This window comes from Mastomys coucha, unplaced genomic scaffold (genome assembly GCF_008632895.1).
Source record: "Mastomys coucha isolate ucsf_1 unplaced genomic scaffold, UCSF_Mcou_1 pScaffold19, whole genome shotgun sequence".
In the NCBI taxonomy this organism is placed as follows: Eukaryota; Metazoa; Chordata; class Mammalia; order Rodentia; family Muridae; genus Mastomys; species Mastomys coucha.
The window spans coordinates 18,410,109-18,424,108 of record NW_022196901.1 but is presented as its reverse complement, the minus strand read 5'-3'; the positions used below and the strand labels follow the sequence as shown (position 1 = coordinate 18,424,108).

The 14,000-nt window shown below is 42.0% G+C and overlaps 1 protein-coding gene across 5 annotated transcripts in view; it reads right to left on the bottom strand.

The window, feature by feature from the left end:
- Positions 1 to 10,371: 10,371 nt before the first annotated feature.
- Positions 10,372 to 14,000, bottom strand: part of Rint1 (RAD50 interactor 1) — a 36,056-nt gene continuing 32,427 nt past the window's right edge. For all 5 annotated transcript variants that reach the window (XM_031380120.1, XM_031380123.1, XM_031380122.1 and 2 more), the window contains 4 exons: positions 13,607 to 13,821; positions 12,738 to 12,918; positions 12,554 to 12,672; positions 10,372 to 10,663 (listed from right to left, as the gene is read on the bottom strand). In XM_031380120.1, coding sequence (XP_031235980.1) covers positions 10,471 to 10,663; positions 12,554 to 12,672; positions 12,738 to 12,918; positions 13,607 to 13,821 — 708 coding nt within the window. In that variant the 3' untranslated portion in view covers positions 10,372 to 10,470. The remainder of the gene's footprint in view (positions 10,664 to 12,553; positions 12,673 to 12,737; positions 12,919 to 13,606; positions 13,822 to 14,000) is intronic.

Sequence of the window (14,000 nt, the reverse complement as noted above, 5' to 3'; positions counted from 1 at the left end):
TGGGGCTAGTGGTCTGGAAATTCCAGTTTTAATGGTCTGGACCCCCATTTCAGGTGTTAAGCTTACACAGAAGGAGGCTCGGTAGAGTTCTGAAATGAGTTGTGGCTTGCTGGGACAAAGCTCATGGCCCCAAATGGGTTTTTGTTTTGGGGGGCCTGGGGCTGGCCCCACCACTTGTTTCCCAACACTGAGGAAGGAGAGTGTGTCTGTCCCTGGAGCTCTATACTAGCTCACCAGTCATTAGCCCAGTGGTGGCCACATTTGTAATGAGGGCACAGGCCAGGAGCTAGGGGACAAGAAGGCCTAATACTGCCCTGTCTTTTGGGACAGTTTTTGGAGAGATGGACAGCCTGTCCACAAGAAAAGCATTTACGTTGATCATGGCGGATTTTATCTTGGCCTGCTATAAATTGTTGGACTGTAGTACCTTGCATGGCCACAACCATGGCTAACCTTTGGTATGCCATGCCAATTTCAGAACACAGGCGAATGTAATCAGAAATATCACCCAGCACAAAACTCTTTTTAGCACCAAGGCATTTTTCTCCCTCTTTAACAACTTCTGCAACTGAGGGATCAGATGGTTTAAAAGAAAGAACTTATGCCAGGCCGTGGAGGTGCACGCCTTTAATCCCAGCACTTGGGAGGCAGAGGCAGGTGCATTTCTGAGTTCAAAGCCAGCCTGGTCTACAGAGTGAGTTCCAGGACAGCCAGAGCTAACAGAGAAACCCTGTCTGAAAAAGAAAAAAGAAAAGAAAAAACAAACAAACAAACAAAGAACTTCCTTAATAAGATTCCAAAAGGAAAATACCATTACTGGGAACTTTTCAGGCCCAAAAACTTTATAACAATCTTTAATAGCGCTACCCACACACTCCCATTTATTAAGACCAATGGTACCTTCAAGGGGTAACCATGGGCAAATCTCTTTAACAAAATAAAAAAAAAAATGTAAGCAAATAATGTATTTTAACCTTTATCCCTCATGCCTTTAAAGCCCTTTTCAACCCTTCCACAAATAATTCATGGCTACTCAATGCCTGTCCCATGATCACTTCAAACTTACCAGGATCCCTAGTGGAGGCGGCAGGCTCCCACATAAGACGTCTTCCCCACAAAATTTGTTGGCCGACCAAAAACACTACAGTGATCTTCACTGGTCCCCTCATACTCAAGCCCCACTTCTGGGTGCCAGCTGCACCAACCTGTGGGACTTAAACAACAGGGTCTCAGGGAAGGGAGCAACAACAACAAATTGGGATCAGGAGATGAGAAGGAAGGAGACAAGACAAAAAATCTCTTCAAGTCTCCTTTACTCTAGGGAAACAAAGAACTTATAAAGCTACAAACCACATAGGTATTTGCCCAGGTGCACGGGCCAAACCGGTATTATTGCTTGGTTACACATTGATGTAAATGGAATGTCCCCATTGTAAAATGTTTGGAAAGTCCACTATCATAAAATGTCCCCGTCAACTATGGGAACAGAAGCAAGATAGTGGAAGAAACAAAAGAGTGTTAGTTAACAGATGATGGCCCAGGGACAAGATGGAGGCTGAGATGCCAGGGGCTTTGGGGCCCCAACAATTAGGATGTGTGTCCCTCTTGGAGTAGGTGTGGCCTAATTGGAGGAAGTGTGTCACTGTGGGGCGGACTTTGAGGTCTCATACACTCAAGCTACACACAGTGTGGCTCAAGCTACACACAGTGTGGCTCACAGTCCCCTTCTGCTGCCTGCAGAATCAGATGCAGAACTCTCAGCTCCTTTTCCAGAACCATGTCTGCCTGGATGCTGCCATGTTTCCCACCACGATGATAATGCACTGAACCTCTGAACTGTAAGCCAGCACCATTAAATGTTTTCCTTTATAAGAGTTGCCATGGTCAAGGTCAATGAAAACCTTAACCAAGACAAAATACTGTGTGTTTAACATTCCTGGTTTCCCTAGTGATTATCTGTGTACAGGATAACCTCCATGCCTCTAACACTGCACACCCACCCAACCCCCTCAGTCCACCTAATGCACTGACAACCTCTAGCCCTAACCTACTTTCACATTCTTTCTTCTACTCCAACTTCTGTACAAATCAGACACAAAACTAGTAAAAGAAGTCACATACGTAGATCATCACGGCAAGAGAGACAGCATGAAAAATAAAGCCAGTATCTCCTTGGAAAACCTGTTAGCCCTGTAGAAATGTTTGCCTTGAGAATTATCTAAATGGCTGGGCGGTGGTGGCGCACACCTTTAATCCCAGCACTTGGGAGGCAGAGACAGGCAGATTTCTGAGTTCGAGGCCAGCCTGGTCTACAGACTGAGTTCCAGGACAGCCAGGGCTACACAGAGAAACCCTGTCTAGAAAAAAGAGAGAGAGAGAGAGAGAATTATCTAAATGAATCCCAGCACACAGAATTTAAAATAGCAAATGTAAAGTCCCAGGCAATGCCCAAGGAAACAAACGATAATCCAGGATATGGAAACAGAAATTAGGATGGAGACAGAAACACTGACGAGGACTGAAGCTGAAATGAAAGACAAAACAAACACAAACATATCTCAAAATCTCAAAGGAAAGTTTTACAAGTAGAACACATCAAGCAGTCAATAGAAAATGAGAACCCAAAGATAAAGTAGAGGAAAGGTACATATAGGAAATGAGCTACGTAGGATACTACTAAAGAACCAAACCTTAGAATTATAGGCATAGATGAAGAAGAATCCCAAGTCAAAGGAATAGACTAGATATTCAGCAGATCATAGGGGAGAAAATGAAGTCAAGACACACCCATAAAGATACAAGATGCATAGGACCACAAATAGTCAGGACTGAAAAAATACTGCCACAGACTATCATGATTAAAACACTAAGTATTTATAACACTGAGTACTGAAAGCTGAAAGAGAAAAAATACAAGTCACATATAAAATACCCTTTAGAAAAACACATGATGTCTCAAGGGAACTTTGAAAGTGAGAAAAGCCACAGCAGTGCATCCCACATCTTAAAGGACCATGAATATCTTAGACTAATATACCTAGTAAAACTTCTGCCATATTTGAAAGAGAAAGAAAAACTTCTCATGACATAAACAGCCAAAAAAGCCTCAAACAAAATGTAAAGAAAATAAAGAGAGCAAAATACTGGGCAAAATGAAGAAATGAACACAGCCAAGAGAATGTAGAAAGAATATGAAGCCAAAATCCCTAAAAAACAAAATACCTCAGAAAACACAAGTCAAAACAACACGAGAAAACAGCAAACCTGACAACAGAGCTGTGACAATGCAAACATCCTAAGAGTAAATGTGAAGTCATAAAGGACAGCGGACTGAATGGATCAAGAAGCAAAGGCTATCTGTCCGTTGTCTACAAGAAACACATCTAAACTTTAAAGATAGTATCAGCTAAGAGTACAAGGATGGAGAAAAGTACTCCAATCAAATAGAACCCGAAAGCTACAGGAATCTTTATCCTAACATCTGACAAAATAGACATCAAACTAAAACTCACCAGAAGAGATAAAAAGGAACACTTCATTCTAATCAATGTAACAGTTAGCCCAGAATACATTACTACCCTACACTTCAATGCACCAAACTCGGGGGCAGCCAATTTTGCTTAAAATGTACATTTAAAGACACAGATTAACTCAAAACATGAATAGTATCTACTTTCTCCAGAGAATACATCTGAACATGAAAATAAACATCAGAATAATGACAATAATTCATAAATTGTCATAAATTCATAAATTGTCATATAACAAATGAATTTGTTAAAAATGCTATCATATAACAAATGGAGTTAAAAGATACCTACAAAATATTCCAATAAAACATCCAAGAATACACATTCTACTCAGCAAAACGTGGAAGCTTCTCTAAAATAGACTACATCTAGGGAAATAAAGTGACTCATTACAACTTCAAAAAGATGAAAAATAACTCTACATATTCTGTCTGGCCATCACATAATAATACTTAAACTTGCCAGTAAATAAATCTCTGGTTAATATGCAATCTCATGGAGATAGAACAGTGCATTGCTGAATGATGAATGAGTCAAGAAAAAAATAAAAAAAAAAAGTTTCATGGAACTAAATGAAATGAAAACACAATACAAATAAAACTCTTAGACTCGGTCCCACAAAGGAAAGTTGTAGTTCTAACAGGCAACATTTTAAAAAAATAACCAGAAAGAACACAAATAAACGATATAATAAAGCAACTCAAAACTTTGTGAAGGGGCTAGAGAGATGGCTCAGCGGTTAAGAGCACTGACTGCTCTTCAACCCAAAGGTCCTGAGTTCAAATCCCAGCAACCACATGGTGGCTCACAACCATCTGTAACAAGATCTGATGCCCTCTTCTGGGGTGTCTGAAGACAGCTACAGTGTACTTACATATAATAAATAAAAAATTTTAAAAAAAAAATTAAAAAAAAAAAAAAACTTTGTGAAAATGAGAACATACTAAATACAAACCCAGTCAATGCCAAGAACAATAAAAATCAAAGCAGAAATGAAAGACACAGAATACATTAAGAATCGATGAGTCTATGAGCTGCTTCATTGAAAAGAGAAAGAAGATTGACAGACCTTTTTCCCAACTAACCAAAAGAAAACCCAGAGAGAGGACTCAAATAAACCAAAATAGAAATGAACAGGAAAGCATTACAACAGACACCAAAGAACCTCATAGTATTAAAAGTGAATACTTTAAATTTTTCTACTGCATTAAGTTCAGGAATCAAAAAGAAATTGATTGATTTCTAGATTCAGCCAAAGCACAAAAATTAATCAATAAAAAGACAACTTAAACAGACCCATGACATATGAGAAGATTACTTTAAAAATGTTCAGGGCTAGATCGATTCACATCAGAACTCTACCAAGCATTCTGTGAAGTTCCACAGCCAATCCCAATCAATCTTAAATGATTCAAAAAATAGAAAGAGGGGAGCACTCTCAAACTCATTCTAAAAATCTAGTATTATTGTAATACAAAAATCAGATAAAGACAAAGAGAAGGGGGGAGGAGGGAGGAGAATAAAAACTAAAGGTACAGCCCAATATCTTAATGAACATAGATTCACCAATGTTATAAATCATGTTACAATAAAACAATGTCAAACCGAATACAGTCATACATAAAAAGATAATCCATCCAACCAACCTGGTTTTATTCCATAAATGCAAATAGAATTCAACATACATGAGTCAATAAATGCAATAAACTACATTAATAGATTCTTCCTGGGTAGAGGACAGGGACCTGGAAAAAGAGGGTTCGAAAATCAGGAGGAATAAGTGAAACCAAGACAAGTATTCTGATGAAGGTTCAGACTTCACTGAGGGAGCCAGGTATATATACATGAAGTACAGAAATGAAAACAAGTCTCTAGGTTCCGTGATATTTGCATAACGTAAGCATTGCAGTAAATCTCTGGCACCAGTGTCTCCGCAACTCGCAACTCGAAAGCCTTCCGGCTGTGGGCAGTCTTGTAGCTCGGTGGGTGGACTTCTAAGCTGCTGCTTTGAAGAGAGGTGACAGTCCACAGAGAGCCTTTGTTTTGTTCCCCAGGTGGGATAGCCGCTTCCAGGCTGAGGCTAGCAGTATGTCTGTGTGGGCTTGACTAATGGAGGAGATTACACTTAGTTAGCAGTTTTCCCAAACAGTACTGTGGTAACTGAAAAACAGAGACTTTATGGTGGTTAATTCCAGCTGTCAACTTGACAAGGACTAAAATCATCTAGGAAATGGGCCTCTGGGCACACCTGTAGGGTACTATGTTGATCAAGTTATTGCAATGTGAAAGTCTGTCCATGAGTGGCAGCACTCGGGGTTAGGGTGCTGGACCTGTAAGTGGAGCACGTGAGCTAAGCAAACCCATTCACCTCTCTGCTTGCTGCTGACCTTCTCTGCCAGAATGGATCTTAACTTGAAAATGTGAGACAAAATAAACCCTTCCTTTCTTAAGTTGCTTTTGTAAGAGCATTTTAGCAAAATGACAGAAAAATAACTAAGACAGAGATACACACTTTATTAATCAAAACGATCAGTATGATTTCCTTAAAATATACATAGAGATGCCAGGTGTGGTGGTGCACACCTTTAGTACCAGCACTTGGGAGACAGAGTGGATCTCTAGGTTCAAAGCCAACGTAGTCTACAGAGGGAGTACCAGGACAGCCAGGGCTACACAGAGAAACCCTGTCTGGAAAAAAAGAAAAAGAAAAAAACCCAAACTAAAATAAGTATATATGCAGAGAAGGGCCAATCGATGAGACTATAATAAAATAAGTTTGGTCTTTGTCTTAGGGTTTTACTGTTGTGAACAGACACCATGGCCAAAGCAATTCTTATAAGGACAACATTTAATTGGGGCTGGCTTACAGCTTCAGAGATTCAGTCCATTATTATCAAGGTGGGAACATGGCAGCATCCAGGCAGATGTGGGCATGGAGGAGCTGAGAGTCACGCCTTGTTCTGAAGGCAGCTAGAATGAGGGTCCTAGAGCCCATGCCCACAATGACATACTTCTTCCAACAAGACCACACCTACTCCAACAGGACCACATCTCCTAATAGTGCCACTCCCTGGCCAGGTGTATGGAAACCACCACAGTCACAACCTTATAGTTGAAGTTGGTGATGAGTCCATTATCCTTTTACTTAGGTTTGTTTATTTATGTGTATGACTGACTAAGTATTTGTCATATGTGTGCAAGGGCCTAAAGAGGCCATAGGAGGGCATTAAATCCCTTGGTACTGGAGTTACAGGCTGCTGTGAGCCATGTGAGGTGGGTGCTGGGAATAGTGAAAGACCCCCAGAACTTGGGAGATCGTTACTCAAGTCTCGGGATGATGTGACCACCCAATGACTCACGAGAGACCGAACTTGCTGCAATCACACGAGGTTTATTGGGGATGACTGGCACATTAGTTTTGGAAAGTAGATTGGGCTTTGTTTTTAAAATCATATAATAGATCCAGTTTTTAAAATCATATAATAGATTCAAGTTGATCCAGAGCACCGCTTCTACGTTATATGTAAACATGCTGCCTTGTCAGAAAATTGCATTTGTCTTAAGACTCTGCTTCTGGTAGGTGTGTCTTAGCTGGGCAGCTTCTCCCCTGCACCGTGTCAACCTTCTCTCTTTCTGCTTTCCATCTCTATCTACAAATTACATCATCTGGAGAGCTTTAAAAAATGCCCAGGTCCATGTAGCAACAGGACCGAGGGTGGGGGTGAGAGGCGGCAGAGTCATGTGATGGATCCCGGGACCTCTGACCCCGAAGAGCTGCGTCAGGGTGCAGATCTGAGTTTATTGCCCAGCCTATAAAGGTAATATATACAGTGTTTGAACCAATCCCAAGCCCCTAAACCCTCGACTAATCGTATCTCACCACAATGTGCTCCAATGCAAGCCCTGCCTAAAGAGGTAACTCAGAAAGAGTGGGGCGGGGGTGGGGGGGGATATCGTCATCTGTGAGTATGGGGGAAGCAGCCATTGCCCAGGCCTCTGTTCCCTTTTGCTGTCTCACAAGTATGCTGGGAGTCAGTTTAGATCTAATGCCCAGCAGGGCAGATCAGAACTCTTAAAGAAATCATAAGAGTCTGTGGCACCTCGCTCTCCACCCCACTTCCGCCATGGATGATCTCCAGACTGACTGACATTCAGTCATATGAGGTAAAACACTGCTATGTCCAGTTCCTCAGGCACTCTCTGTTGTAGTGTTTCATGGACCAAGGCCTGCACCCTGAGTGCCTAGCAAAGCACAACATAGGCATTCAACTCTTTTTTTGGGGGGTTTTTCGAGACAGGGTTTCTACTGTTGGCTGTCCTGGAACTTCACTCTGTAGACCAGGCTGGCCTCAAACTCAGAAATCCACCTGCCTCTGCCTCCCAGATGCTGGGATTAGAGTTCCAGGACAGCCACGGCTACACAGAGAAACCCTGTCTGGAAAAACCAAATGCTGGGATTAAAGGCATGCGTCACCACCGCCTGGCGGCATTCAACTCTTAAGGGACTATTTCTACTTATGACAGTTTAATTTCATAGAAGAATGAATCTCAACTATTTATTTGCAGAAAAACCAAGAGTCTTTGATCTCTATATTGGAACAGCTGAGAATCACAAGGTTAAGAGAAGCCTCTGTTCTTTATGGACAACATCATGTCCGTGTTGGAGATAATGGGCGTCTCTGGCAGAGGCCGTATCTTGGGTCTATGTACTGGCACATGAAGTTTTGAATGATGGACATTTAATAAATTTGGATAAATTCAAAGATGAAGGGTAAGCTTTTTAATATTTTAATGACATGATATGATTTTGGAGTATTAAAAGCATTTAGAAGCACTTAGAGTACTACCCTTTTCTGTGTGTGTGTGCGTGCACGCACCCCTGTGCGTACTCGAGCTATGGCACACATGTAGCACCCAGAACAACCTCAGGGGTCAGTTTTCACCTCCCATTTTGTCTCTTTATTGTTTGCTGCTGCACATAGTCCAAGGCTGAGAAAATGTGAAAAGGGGGAAAAAGTTTAAGATTTATTTTTGTCTCTGGTCAGGGGGATGGCACAGCTGGGAAGGACCTGAGTTCAAATCCTCAGCTCCCATGTAAAAGCCAGGCACAGTCACACGTCTGTAACCCCACCACCGGAAAAAGCAGGTATATATATCCCTGAGCTCACTGGCTAGACTGTCTAGCTATATCAATGGGTTCCAGGCTCACTGAGACTTTGTCTCAAAAAGTAAGGTGGAAAGCAATGGAGGAAGACACCAACATTAATCTCTGGCCTCCACTTGCACATACTCAAATACACACCTAGACACACACACAAAACATTTTTTTTATCTCATCAGCTACATAATTATTACCACAGGCAAATGGCCAAAGCAGTACCTGGCTTCTAAAATGTTTCAGAGAAAAAGATGGCCACTGTTACAAGAAGTGGAACCAGGAAGGGCTGGGGAGTTGCCTAGTGGTGAAGTACTTGGCATTGACAGGTAAGCATAAAGAACTCAAAGGAAAAAAACTAACATGATGGTACACTTGAAATACCTGTCTAGGGGAGGCAGAAACAGAAGGAAGCCTGGAGCTTGCCCAAAGTCCAGATGGGAATCTGTCTCCAAAACAAGGTGAACATCGTGAGGAACAGTACCCAAGGTTGACTTCTGATCTACACACACACACACAACACACACACACTCCACACAGAAATACTTAAATGGAAGGACATAAGAATAGAATATTACAAACAACCATAGCTTAACCAACATCTCATAACACTATTGTGCTGTTGGTCTTGGGTTTTTGTTTTGTTGTTTTGGTCTTTTTCTGGTGAAATAGATAGGATCTAACTATGTTGCCCAGGAGAGTCTTGAACCCACAGTTATCCTTCTGCCTCAGCCTTCAGAGTACTGGGATTATAGGTGTCTTCCACCACTCCCAGCTCATAGTGTATTTCTTATATAAACACTAAACTCCCAAAATGGATACAGGAACCTCAACTATGTACATGCTCCCATGTGGGGCAGTGTGGGGCATTGGTCTGCTCAGATAACTTAGGCTCAGTAGAGCCCTGGAGCCCCTGTGGGCAATTTCTGCTTGCAGGGGAAAGAAGCAGCTTGGCCATAACTCCTGAGTCTTTGGTTCCTGTTCCAATCATAACCCCTCGCAGCTGCCCCTGCAGGAAACGTGTGCTCTATCAGGTAGACAATGCCGCAAGCTCCCAGCATTCTAGCTCGACCCTACCTCCAGTAATCTGACCACAGCCAGACATGCCACACCCCATACTATATAAGGGGTGGTTTGCCCCCTCCTCACTCTCTCATTCTTTGTCTCCTCTTGCTCTCCTGCTCTGTCTCTGCTCTCCCTCTCCTCTCTTTCCTGCTCTTTGTTCTCTTCTCTTGCTTTCCTTTGTCTCTCTCTCTCTCTTTTCTCCTCTTCTTCCTTTCCTTCTTTCTACTTGACCGGCCTATTTTCTCCTTCCTACAATATCTCATTTATACATTGCCTCCTTTTTGACTAACGCGCCCTGCAGTCACAGGTCAACACCAGCAGAGAGAGAGCCACTGGCCTTAGCATCAGGCCCCGCCTTTAGTACAGCATACCCATGAGTATTTCTACAATGTATTGCTACATTCAGCTTTTGAAAACAGCTCCCCTTGATTAGGACAGTGGAGGCCAGGTACTGGCTGACCTTTGCTCTCATGCTGTCTTCAGAAGTCTGCATTCCTATTTGCAATACAATTACTGTGCTTCTCACAGCTGAGCTTTCCTTCTTTGCTTTCTTAGGAATGGAGGATGGAGGATGGGCATCACTTTTAGTGATATCATAACTAAAGACAAGAAACGATTCTGCCAGGTTTTCTTTTGTCCAGTTTCATTAATTCAGAACTTTACCAGACAACTTCAATCCAACTCTCATCTTTGTTAAACAACACTTTTCTCAAAGACAAATTATTTTCCAGTGTTAGGCCAGTTTGTCCTCAAATTAAGCAGAATCTCAACGTCTTGCTGAGCCAGTTTGTAAACTCCGACTTCATTTAAGGCTGCTGTGGCAGGAATGTGCTCGGAAGCTGACTGCAGGACGTCTTTCAGGAGTAATGCAGAACCAATGTTCAAATTCAGAATGATACAGGCTTCTTTTATACTGTTTAGGAAAACAAGAAAGAAGAGATGCTCTTTTGGTCCACCCCATAGGACCACAGTGACCTTTGGGGAGTCTACACAGCCATTTAACTACCTTTACATATGCTGGGGCTATACAAGGTGTACAGGGTTAATAGATCACTAAGGCTCGTCTTGATATGTCATAAGGATTTGTCTCCGTATACTGTTTGGCACTAGTAGATTATTAAATGTAACTATAAGTACAGCTAGAATTAGGACTTGGGGGAAAAGCAAAGGAGTGAAAATGAAGGCAGCGGAAAAGGTGAAACGGCAAGGCCAACCAGACCATAAAGAGGCTGGGAATGGTGATGTGCGCGCGTAATCCCAGCACTGCGCTCCAGGCCAGCCTGGTCTACACTGTGAGCTCCAGGCCAGCCTGGTCTACACTGTGAGCTCCAGGCCAGCCTGGTCTACTCTGTGAGCTCCAGGCCAGCCTGGTCTACACTGTGAGCTCCAGGCCAGCCAAGGCTAAATAGTGAGACTGTCTCAGAAAACCTAAATCAAACAGACCTAGGAAAGCTGGTATGATGGATGGCATGGGTAAAGCTGCCTGCTGGCAAGCTTGGTAATCTGAGCTCAACCCTTGGCATCTGCAAAGCAAAAGGAGAGAACTGTTTCAACAAGTTCTCATCTGGTCTCCACTCCATACAGATGGAAACAAATTAGAATTTTTTTTTAAAGATTTATTTATTATGATATCTAAGTACACTGTAGCTGTCTTCAGACACACCAGAAGAGGGCATCAGATCTTATTACAGATGGTTGTGAGCCACCATGTGGTTGCTGGGAATTGAACTCAGGACCTTTGGAAGAGCAGTCAGTGCTCTTAACCACTGAGCCATCTCTAGAGTCCTAGAATTTTTAAATAATAATAAAAGCAAGAAGGGGCTAGGGATTTAATGTACTAGGAAGGGCACTAGCCTAACATGAAGGAGGCATGGAAGGGCTCTGGAGTGTGGGGGCGAGCACTTGTAAACGCAGCACTCAGAAGACAGAGGCAGGAGGATGCTACTGTATGCTGGGTTCAAGGCCAAGCTGGGATACATGAAACCTATTTCACAAAAGAAAAGCAAATCAGAGACAGCCATAGCTTTTCTAGGAGGCATAACCTTTTATGTTTTAAAGGAATGCCCCAAAGTGCACAGACTCTATAAATAATGTAAATTTTAAGTCAATAAATTTTTTACTAGATTCTTAATAACTGTTCTCATGTTTATTACTATAATTAGAGCTAAAATTAATATTAAATTTGTAAAAAAACTGATTTTCGTCTGGTCTGGGCTATTGTTAGGCACTAAACCTAAGTATGATACCTTATTTTCTGCAGGTGGCAGAATTATACCTGTATCATTTCTATTTATTCTCCCAGTAATAAGCAAATAGCATTGAGCTAGATGCTAGGAAGCAAGTCCAACATGTAATTTATACCCAGTTCTGGTCAACCTTCTATGGATGTGTACCACGCACACTATTTTGGCTTCCCTATTGTGTTTTGAAAATATAATAGGCATACAATGAATGTTTAAACATTTAAAGGTTTTAATTATTTCTTGCTTTTTAGATTTTTAAATTTTATGTGTATGTTTTACCTGCATGCATGTGTGTGCCTGATGGCTGTGGAGGCCAGAAGAATGTGTAGGATCCCCTGGAACTGGACTTAAGAATGGTGGTGAGTCACCATGTGGGTGCTGAGAACCAAACCCCAGTCCTCTGCAAGAGCATCACGTGCTCTTAACTGTTGAGCATCTCTAGCTCCAGATTTTAATTGATGCTATTGCAAAATATATCAACCTAACTCTGAAACTGTTAAAAAAGCCAACTTCTCTAGAGTTTGGATACACCAATACTTATGGTTGGACACTGGACTTACTGTTTAAAATAGTTTTCTGGTCTCTTACAATAGTGAGAAAACAAAGGGAAGAGGTTCCTTGTCATATCAAACTGCAGCTGGGCTGCTCCTCCTTCGTTGAAGTGATTGGCGAGGATTACCTGCAACAAAGAGCAATCCGTGTAACGGCCGCCATCTCAGCACAGCCCAGGCCCCCTTGACTTACTTCCTGATAGATGTACGTGTCTAGCTTCTCTACAAGCATTTGCCAGAACATTTTGAATAAGGAGAAACACAGCTGTTGCTCCAGCTGAAGCAGACGGTCCCGCAAGGTCAGCAAGAGCGGGCAGGCTGAGCTGGACAGGGACATCACAGCCTGTTCAGACTGAGACGGCAGGGACAACCATCTGGAAAGACAAATAACCTCACAAGAACTGCCCTTAGCACTTTGTGTCCTTATGGCTTCAAAAAGCCATTCTAAATGTGAGCAAACACACTGTCCTGGGGGAACTCTGCAGTTTAAAAAGACATGTCTAATATTAAAAGCTCTACCAGAAATAAGTGTCTCTATATTTATATTTTAACTTTTAATTAGTATTTCCTAGAAAACACCGTAAATACAATTAGTATAAAGTTAAAAACTAAAGTTTATCTTTAGAATTCAAAACATACTAGTTAATCTTATGCTCTGATTTTAGCATACAAACTAACAGTACTTCCTCTTAGCAGCACTGTTAACAGTGCTGTGTGGAGGTACCATGCTAGGGGACAGAAACAGGATAGCTGTGAAACGCAAGGATGACAGGGTCTAACCACATGGCACTTTGTAAAGTGAATGACACTCAGACTGCTGAACTCCAGGTCACCTCTCTCAGAAGTCCACACCATCACTTATTTATTCTGAGTGAATTCTTCAAAAGAATAGATTCTAGAATGATTCCATCAAAACCAATGCTTGGAGCTACCATACACAAAAGCCCCAAGTTCCATCTCCAAGACTTGGAGTGGGTATTTTACAGAAGCTAAAACAGGGAGTAGAAATGGCACCTTTGACTCAGACTAACGCGTGTAGAGGGTGACTGACACAGGACATACCTTTCTTTCTTATACAACTTTGCAGCATCTTTCACTTCTCTGAAAACATGGTCTACTTGGCGAGTCAACATATCAAGCTTTAAACGCTCTAAGAGGTTGATCATATCATCGAAGACAGAGCTCTCCATGGAGGCCAGCTGTCCCAGCTGTAGTTTACTGAGGACATTATTCTCTGCAAAGACCTCCAGTGCTGCCTGCTGCAGCTGCAGAAAGAACTGCAAACAAACATCCATTATTACATTTATTGACACAATTCTGGACATCTCAAAATAGAACCTCTATATCACACAATTTCCTTATTTAAAGTGTGCAGCTCAGGGACAGTGAGATGGCTAAAGGGTAGTTACTTGCTGCTAAGCCTGATGACCTGAGTTCAATCCCTAGGACCCACATA